Source organism: Gracilinanus agilis, chromosome 2 (assembly GCF_016433145.1).
Source record: "Gracilinanus agilis isolate LMUSP501 chromosome 2, AgileGrace, whole genome shotgun sequence".
NCBI lineage: Eukaryota > Metazoa > Chordata > Mammalia > Didelphimorphia > Didelphidae > Gracilinanus > Gracilinanus agilis.
The window spans coordinates 348,335,376-348,345,000 of NC_058131.1; the positions used below are offsets into that span (position 1 = coordinate 348,335,376).

Genomic DNA, 9,625 nt, shown 5'->3' on the forward strand with positions numbered 1-9,625 from the left:
GAAGGGGAAAGGTGGAGCATGAATCATGTAACCATGTTAAAAATGAATATTAATAAATGTTAAAAAAAAAAAAAAGAAAAGAAAAGGAGGAGCAGCTGGGTAGCTCAGTGAATAGAGAGCCAGGTTTGGAGACAGTACATCTTGAGTTCAAATATGATCTCAGATACTTCCTAGCTGTGTGACCCTGGGCAAATTACTTAACCCCCATTCCTAGTCCTTATTACTCTTCTGTCTTGGAACAGATACTTAGTATCAATTCTAAGAAAAAAAGTAAGGTTTTAAAAAAATAGTCAGAAAATGGAAGCAAAGGCAGGTCACAGAAGATGAATAAAGCAGCATAGCACAGTGCAATAAAAATGGTCTGGAGCGGGAAACTCACAATGAGCTAAAGCTGGTGAGGGAAGCAGAGAATTGCAAAAAAAGATGGCATCTTTCTAGCTATATTATGAGAAAAAGGATGAAAGGAGGAATATAACTTTTCCTTCCAGGGGACTAGTTAATAACTGACACCAGAGAGAAGACTGAGCTGCTCGTGAATTACTTTGCTTCTGTTTTCTCAGTCAAAATGAATGACCCCTGGACTAGAAATAGCAAAATGAAGATGACCAACAGAGAGCTGTGGCCCAGGATAAATGAGGAGATAGTAAGAAAGGACCCACAAACTGGATGAATTGAAGCCCCCCAGCCCAAATGAAAAACAAATGGCAAATGGAATATCTGAGCCTCCATCAGTGGATACCTGAGAGATTATGGAAAATGGGAGAGATACTATGAGATTAGAGAAGTGCAAATGTCTCAATTTGCAAAAAAAGAGAAGGGAACAACAATATGCAAACTACAGCAGGTAGTCTGATTCCTCGAAAAACTCTTAAAATAGATCATTAAAGATATGGCAGGTGAGAATATCTGGAAAGGTAAGTGATAATTTCAAAGAGCCAGCACAGCTTCTTCAAGAACAGGGCAGACACAAACTGCCTTATTTCTTTTTGTTTTTGTTGGAATTATTATTAAACTGATAGATGAAGGGAATGTAGATACAGGTTAGTTGTATTTTAACAAAAGCTTTGATAAAATATTTTATTCTATTCTTATAGAAAAAATGAGGAAATGTGAACTGGATTACTGTCTAATCAGACATATCCAAAAGTAGCTCAATGACAACTCAAAGAAGTCATTTATAATTTGACTATAAAAACTATAGTTTTTGGCAGAAAGTATCCAACAAAATGCCCTGGAGACCTATGCTATTAAAGTTTTTATCTACCATTTGACTGAAAGATGAGATTTAATTTGCAGAAGACACTAAGCTAAGAACTCATTGCTAGAACCCAAAATCTGTCTTAACAAGCTGAAACTAATAAAATTCAAAATTCAATAAAATTTAATGTCATGTTTTAAATTTAGATGCAGAAGTTCAACTTCATAAATATAAGATGAGGGAGACATAAGACAGTAGTTTGAAAAAGATCTTGGGGTCCTAGTGGATTGCAAGCTTATAGAATCTGTAGTGTAATGTGGCACCCAAAAGAGCTAATGTAGATATAAAATGAAAGTCACTCCATACTCAGGACCTGTAAGATTTCAATTGGGAAAATTTTCTTCAGTTAATAAAGTCACAATTTTAGATATTATCAAGGTGGAGAGTGTTTAGAGGAAGGAAACCAGGATGGTGAATCCATGTCACAATGAATTGTTAAATGAACTGGCGATGTTTAGCCTGGAAAGGAAGATACTGAGGGGAAACATAGGAAAGGAAGATACTGAGGAGGAACATAATAGCTGTCTTAAAGGATCTAGAGAGCTGTCATGTGAAGATGGGTTAGATTTGCTCTGTTTGAATTCGAAAGGCAGAATGAGGGGCAATGGGGGTGGAGGGGAAGGGAATTTAAAAAAAAGGCTCTTTGATGTGAGGAAAAATTTGCTAGCTAGAGCTATCAAAACTGAAATAGAATGCCTGGAAAGGTGAGGTGTTTCCCCCTTCTTGACAGTCTTCAAATAGAGACTAGATGATCGTTCTCAGAAATAGTACTGTTAGGAGTGCTTTCAAATATGGATTAGATTAGTTAGTTGCTGAAGTCCTTAACAACTCTTAAATTCTGTGATTTGACAAATAAAGGGTTCATCTGTGACTTCTAAAAGTACAATGTGGATGGAAAGGAATATATCAGAAAGATATTCATTACAGCCAGTGTTGAGTATGTGGAAAGGCAGTTAATAAGCATGTACCATGCCAGGCACTATGCTAATCACTGTAGCAATCAGGGAGAGTAAGCCCTGACCACTTTGGATAGCATGTCCCCCAAATTTTCAGTTGTTACAATTGCTTAAAAGCAAAAACAAAAAAAAGTACCTTCTGACTGAAAACCAGTACTAAAATATTGATTCCCAGGTAGAAGAGTTGTAAGGGCAGACAACAGGGTTTAGTGACTTGCCCAGGGTCACACAGTTAGGAAGTGCCTGAAACACATTTGAATCTAGGACCTCTTGTCTTTAGGCCTGACTCTCCATTCTTTAAGCCACCTAGCTGCAGCTAGCTATTAAAGTTTTTTAAAGTCTTAACTTTTGGGACATCTTATAGAAATTATAAATAATTTACCTAGATATAGCGTATATTTGACAACAGAGCTTCAGATACATTATTTCAACTCATTTGAACCTTACATCAATCTTGGGAAATCGGCAGAACAAGAAACAATTTTTCAGATGAGCCAACTGAAATTAATTCTAACTATAGAAATCATTAGAAATTTGAATTGCTGTCTTTCCTGTAAGTTCCAGGATCAATAATACTTTATATATCATGAAAGGAGAGATGCTTCTCACCTCTAGTTCTTTAGCATCAAAGTATTGCAGGTACTGCTGTGGGAGAATTTCATTGAAGCCTTCAAAGAAAGCTTGTGTCTGCTCTTCAACACCTCGAGATAATCTCCATTCAGCTACCATTCTGAAGAGAAGAAACAAAACATTGTTACTGAAATGCACAGTGAACTTTGGGCATATGCTTTTAATGGACATGATTATTTAGAGACAAACCACAAAGGGGAAGAGAACAGAAGAGACAAGTTTAGGTCAGTGAGCTTGACTGATTACTGGGAGAATTCTAGAATGTTGAAGTAATAGCTAAAAAACCCATCTAATTGTCAGTGTTCATAGAGTCAGCATGATTTCATTACAGATCATGATGAAGGAAATCAGAGGCATTTACTTCTAAAGTAAAGTATAGCATTTGTTTTTCTAGGAAATTTGTATGAAATCGGTTTCTTTTCTATTTGTTTAGAAAACCCTTACCTCTGTCTTAGAATTAATACTATGTATTGTTCAAAGGTAGAAGATCAGTAAAGGCTAGTCAACTGGAGTTTATTGGATTAACCAGTTCTTTATCTATTTTGTTTTTTCAAAGTACTAGCTTCTAGTCTTATTTACTAATTCAATAGTTCTTTCACTTTTGATTTTATTAATTTTTCCTCTAATTTTTAGGATTTCTAATTTAGTTTTTATCTAGGGATTTTTAATTTGTTCTCTTTCTAGTTTTTTAATTTTAATTTGCGTGCCCAATTCAATGACCTCTTCCTTCCCTAATCTGTTAATATATGAACTCAGAGATATAAATTTCTCCCTGAGTATTGCTATGGCTGCATCCCATAGATTTTGATATGAAGTTTCCTCATTGTCATTCTCTTCAATGAAATTATTAACTGTTTTTATGATTTGTTTTTCAACCAACCGATTTTGGAGAACCATATTATTTAATTTCCAATTGATTTTTGATTTGACTTTCAATGTACCCTTACTAATTATTATTTTTATTGCATTATGATCTGAAAAGGTTGCATTTTTTATTTCTGCTCTTTTGCATTTGTTTGCCATGTTTTTATGCTCTGGTACATGGTCAATCTTTGTGAAGGTACCATGAGCTGCTGAAAAGAAAGTGTATTCCTTTTTGTCCCTATTTATTTTCTCCAGGTTATCTATTAACTCCAATTTTTCTAAGATTTAGTTCACATCTCTCACCTCTTTTCTTATATATTTTTTGGTTTGATTTCTATAAATCTCATAGGGGAAGGTTCAGGTCTCCCACTAGTATAATAGTTTTACTATCTAGTTCCTCCTTACACTTCAATAGTTTCTCTTTTAAAAAGTTGGATGCAATACCATTTGATGCATACATGTTGAGTACTGCTTTTTCCTCACTGTCTATACTGCCTTTTATTAAGATGTAATTACCTTCTCTATCTCTTTTAATCAGATCTATTTTTACTTTGGCTTTGTCAGATATCATGATTGCAACTCCTGCCTTCTTTTTCTTAGCTGATGCTCAATAGATTTTGCTCCAGCCTCCTACTTTTACCCTGTGTGTGTCTACCTGCCTCATGTGTGTTTCTTGTAGACAACATATGGTAGGATTTTGGTTTCTAATCCACTCTGCTATTTGCTTCCATTTTATGGGTGAGTTCATCCCATTCCCATTCAGTTATGATTACCACCTGTGTATTCCCCTCATTTTGATTTCCTCTCCTAGTCCTGCCCTTCCTTCTTTCACTACTGCCTTTTACACCAGTGTTTTCCTTTTAATCAGTCCTCCCTAATCCCCACCCTTATTTTACTTCCCTTCTCACCCCCTCCCTTCTTATTCCCCTCTAATTTTTCTTTGAAAGTGATTTAAATTTATGAAAACAAAAGCATAATAGACAGTCAAAAGATATGAACAGGGAAGTTTTCAAAGGAAGAAATTTAAGCTATCAAACTCTAATATAAATAAATGCATGAAATCATTAATCATAGAGAAATAAAAATTAAAACATTGTTGAGGTTCTATCTTACACTTATCAGTTTGACAAAAATGACAAAGAAAATGACAATGCTGATGGGGCTCTGGGAAAATAGGCACAATAATAAACGTTTATTGGAGCTATACATTTTTTTAGCCATACTTTAAAGTAATTTGGAATTATTTCTTAATAACAAAGTTATTGAACTTTTTTGACTCATAAATATTACTATTAGGCATATGATGCGCCCACCTCCTCAGAAAAAACCCTGATGAGATTAAATGAAAAAAAGGACACATGTACAAAAATATTTAACCACATTCTTTGTGCAGCAGGAAAGATCTAGTAATCAAGAGGATGCCCTTTAATTAGGGAATGGCTGAAAAAACTAAGAGTATATTAATATTATGGAATACTATTATTGTATAAGAAAGGATGGAAAAAGGGGCAGCTAGGTAGCTCAGTGAATAGAGAATAGGCTTGGAGATGGAAGGTTTTAGGTTCAAATATGACTTCAGATACTTCTATTGCCTACCCCTTACTGCTCTTCTGCCTTGGAACTGATACTTAGTATTCATTCTAAGACAGAAGGTAAGGGAGGTAGGGGAGGGAGGGAGGAAGAGAGGGAAGGAGAGCGAGAGAGCGAGAGAGGAGAGAGGGGAAAGAGACAGAGAGAGAGAGGGAAAGAGAGAGGGAGAGGGGGAAAAAGAGAGAAGGAAGGAGGGCGAGAGGGAGGAAGGGAGAGAGGGAGGGGAGAGAGATTTAGCTACTTTGGAAAGATTTAACAACTTTGATCAATATAATGACTATCACCTGAAGAGTCCAGTAGTAAAGCATGCTTTTACTCCTGATACAGAATGAGACATTTGCTTTTGGATAGGTCCAAAGTGGGAATTTGTTTTGTTCCCCTTCATATTTGTTATAAGAGTTTTGTTTTGTTTTAAATTGGGAGGTTTGGGAGGCAAAGAAAAATATGCCTTTTAATTAGAAAAAAAATTAATTTAATTTAAAAACATCTTTGTGCGGTTAACAAGAAAGCCATTGCTCAAAAATCAACCCAAACACCCTTTAGTTTTTTAATAATTAAGAACTTCAAAATATCAAAATCTATTCTAAATTAAAAATTTAATAAAGTTCTAAAATGTAGGGGATTGAGCATGTATGTTAATCTTTTCCAACAACTGCTTTGATAGTATGTGGCAAACTGGGCCCTCTTACGAACATTTAAATTATATTATATTATTCATTTAAAATTTCTCCAATGATTGTGTTTATTTTTGTCAACTTGCAAAAGTCTTGAGAAAGGAACCAAGATAAGATGAACAACATAAATAGAGTATTTTCTCTTACCTAATATATTCCTCTTTATTTTCTTCTGTTACTAGTATATTACTGCCATTGGGTTTCAGTTCATGACTCTTAATTTCACCAAGAATTTCCTTATCAACTGAAAAGTACATCTCTAAACCACATTCTTCTATGTTGTTTTCTCTGTTAAAAATTAATAAAACATGGAATCCATTATTTATTCCCTGTGTAACTCAATTATATTTTTGAGTAACTGCATTTCTAACTACTGATGTTTTTTTTTTGTTTTTTTTTTTAAACCCTTGTACTTCGGTGTATTGTCTCATAGGTGGAAGATTGGTAAGGGTGGGCAATGGGGGTCAAGCGACTTGCCCAGGGTCACACAGCTGGGAAGTGGCTGAGGCCGGGTTTGAACCTAGGACCTCCCGTCTCTAGGCCTGACTCTCACTCCACTGAGCTACCCAGCTGCCCCCTAACTACTGATGTTTTAATATGAAATAGTAGTGACTACATCAAATTGTTAAAGCAAAAGAATCAAGAATTTATGTCCTTTAGTAATTTTACCTTTGTCCAAATCTACAAGTCCTTAGTCATATTTCTGTCAAATTTATTATAAAATATTATGAAAGTATGAGAAGTTTTGTGTAAGGAGAGTGCAATTCCAAAAACAAATTATACTTCTATAGTTTTGGTAGGAATTGGGAAATGAACAATGAAGGCATCTATCTGTTCTGCAATTTCACAAAGTAAACTTATCAGAAACTTACTTAACCCAGATGAGAGAATTGTAAAATTCTGGATCAATAGATTCTAAGTCCTTGAGTCCAACTGGTTTATTCAAGATACGTTTATAAAATGGCAAAGAAAAGCCTGTGTCTATGAATTTCCCATGGAATAATGCCTGAAGAATAAAAAAAAAGAGATTTAAATCACAGAATTCTTATTAATATGAATTCAGTATGTTAAATGCAATCATAATAATGTCACATAAACTAAAATATAGTGACTTTGACAAATAAAACTTTTTATCTTAGCAACAATGGTGAAAGTACAAAAAAATCAACTCAGAGAAAAATTTAACAATAAGAGTTGTCCAAAAGTACAACGGGTAGCCATAACAGTTAACTGGTCACATTTCTGTAATTCATTAGGATTTAAAAGCCACTTTTCTCATACCAATCCTATGATGTAGGTAGTTACATTATTTTTAGTTTACAAATTAATAACCTGAGGCTCAGGACAAGTTAAATAATTTGCACTGGTCATGGTGTGAGCTTCTGACTCTAGTCCACTATTTTATCCACTCCACTAGTCTCTAGTGTCTTATAACTGGTAGTTTTCAAGCAGAGGATAGACAATTCGTAATTTGAGGATGGTAGAATTGCGGAGTGGGTTCATGCTCTAGATAGGGGCTTGCATATATAAATTCAGAGGTCCTTTCCAATCCAGAGATTTTGCAAATAAGTACAAAATTCTGGAAAATCAGCCCTCAATCCCTGTTAGGAATCTGTAAAAATGATTTTTCTGCTTTCTGGAAAAATTTCAGATTAAGAGAGTTAGAAAACATGCCCTGTCAATATGCTCTCATCTTACACTCACCATGGCAATAAACCTGCCAATAAAACGAAAGTATTTCAGATGATCTGGATTAATATAAGAAGCTGGATTTATCTGCAAGCAGTAGTTATCCTTTCCTGCATATTCAAACAGGCAATACATTGGGTTCAGCACTTCATGTGACAAAAGAAAGAACCATTCTCTGAAATTAAAAGAAAACTTATAGTAAAAACCTTGAAAATAGTTGTTGTGTTTACAAATCAAAATACAGTTTTACCACACACTACTCATTTCCCTCCCATCCCTCCAAAGATGTTGACTTTTCCTTTTTCCAATTAAATCTTGTATGTATATATGTGTATATATTTATATATATATGTATATATGTGTGTGTGTGTATGTACACACACACATAGCCAAGATTTTACAAGCTCATTATTGCAAATATAAACTTGTAAATAACAGTTAAAGCTCCCACAAGGATGAAAGCATGTCCTGTGTCATCCCAACTTATGCCACTTCATATATCTGGAATATGAATTCCTTCACTCTCTCTCTCTCTCTCTCTCCGATTTTCTTAAAGCTCCACTCAATCTCCACTTTTTCTATGATCCTAAGAATCTTCTCTGTGATCATTACTTTTTTTTTTTTTTTTTTTTTTTAATCCTTGCCTTCTGACCAAGAATCAATACTAAGTTTTGGTTCCTAGGCAGAAGAGCAGTAAGGGCTACACAGCTAGTAAGTTACATGGCTAAGAAAAGTCTGAGGCCACATTTGAACTTAGGATCCAGCTCTAGGTCACCTAAGCTGCCTGTGGTGATCACTTTTTCCTCTGTACTTACACAATACTTTGTTTATACATCTCTCCTTACACACTTCTTACACTGTACTTTTTAACCAGATGTTAAGTTCCTTAAAGGTAGGGACCTACATCTTATTTATCACGGCATTTCTCTAGCACCCAATAATGCTTTGTACACAGAAGACACTTAGTAAATGTTTGCTGAAAAACAATGATTACAGACATACACAGGAGTTCTAGGCTTCAACTTAGCCAAGGATTCCCAATAAGAGTCCTGACGATTTACAAATGCTTTTACCTGTTTCATTTTTTTTTAAACTCTAAGATAAATCTGATTACTTACTACTTACTACTTAAGAGAAGGTCAATATGGAACTCCAAATTCAAAGAGCAGTAAGAAGGCCAGTTTGGTTAGAAGCTAGGACACATGAAGAGGAGTGTAAAATAAGTCTTAGAAAGGTGGTTGAGAGCTTGAATTTACAGAACTTTTAATGCCATACTGAGGGGGTATGCATTTTATCCAAAAAGCAAGACGGAATGTCTAAAGGTTCTTGAGCAGATAAATGAGAGGGTCAGTAATTCATGAGACTGGAAGTAGGTGTGAAGATGGGATTAATTCTCCCCTACTGATTCTTTAGATTTTAGCCACCAGGAGTGTATACACCCCCACTTAAGGAGGGGGGGGGGCCGCGGTTTATGACCCACATGTGCTAGGAACTGACAAATCAAAAACAACTGACTTCCCCCGGGCAGTCCAAATGAAGCCAAGTTTAAGCTGCCATTTGTCCACATTTCAGTGGAAGGAAGACACAAGAAGTGATACAAAGAACTGTCTTTTAAATATTATAAATATTTCCCCTTTGAAGTTGGCCTTGATGGAGCTCAGGCTCAAGACCTCAGACTGCTTCCCTTTGGACTGCCACATGAGTGAGTGAAAAGAATGACTCCTTTTCCTTGGCTTTTCTGGAGGCACTAGCCCCCTGAGAGGCCTCTCATCTTGGAAGAGGCCTCGTGGCTAGAAGCCATGTTTAATTAATCTCTGTAGGCTCCTTTGCTGCATCCTCTGAAGCCCTGCTTAGTTCAGACCAGAGTAATATTCATTCTCATTCTCATTCTCATTCTCATTCTCATTCTCATTCTCATTCTCATTCTCATTCTCATTCTCATTCTCATTCTCATTCTCATTCTC

General features: G+C 35.4%; 1 protein-coding gene across 1 annotated transcript in view; it reads right to left on the reverse strand.

Moving 5' to 3' along the window:
- ITCH (itchy E3 ubiquitin protein ligase) overlaps window positions 1-9,625 on the reverse strand; it is a 109,644-nt gene that overhangs the window by 17,405 nt on the left and 82,614 nt on the right. Inside the window, exons 16-19 of the mRNA XM_044664381.1 lie at window positions 7,677-7,836; window positions 6,845-6,978; window positions 6,120-6,260; window positions 2,824-2,944 (exon numbers count right to left, since the gene is read on the reverse strand). Coding sequence (XP_044520316.1) covers window positions 2,824-2,944; window positions 6,120-6,260; window positions 6,845-6,978; window positions 7,677-7,836 — 556 coding nt within the window. The remainder of the gene's footprint in view (window positions 1-2,823; window positions 2,945-6,119; window positions 6,261-6,844; window positions 6,979-7,676; window positions 7,837-9,625) is intronic.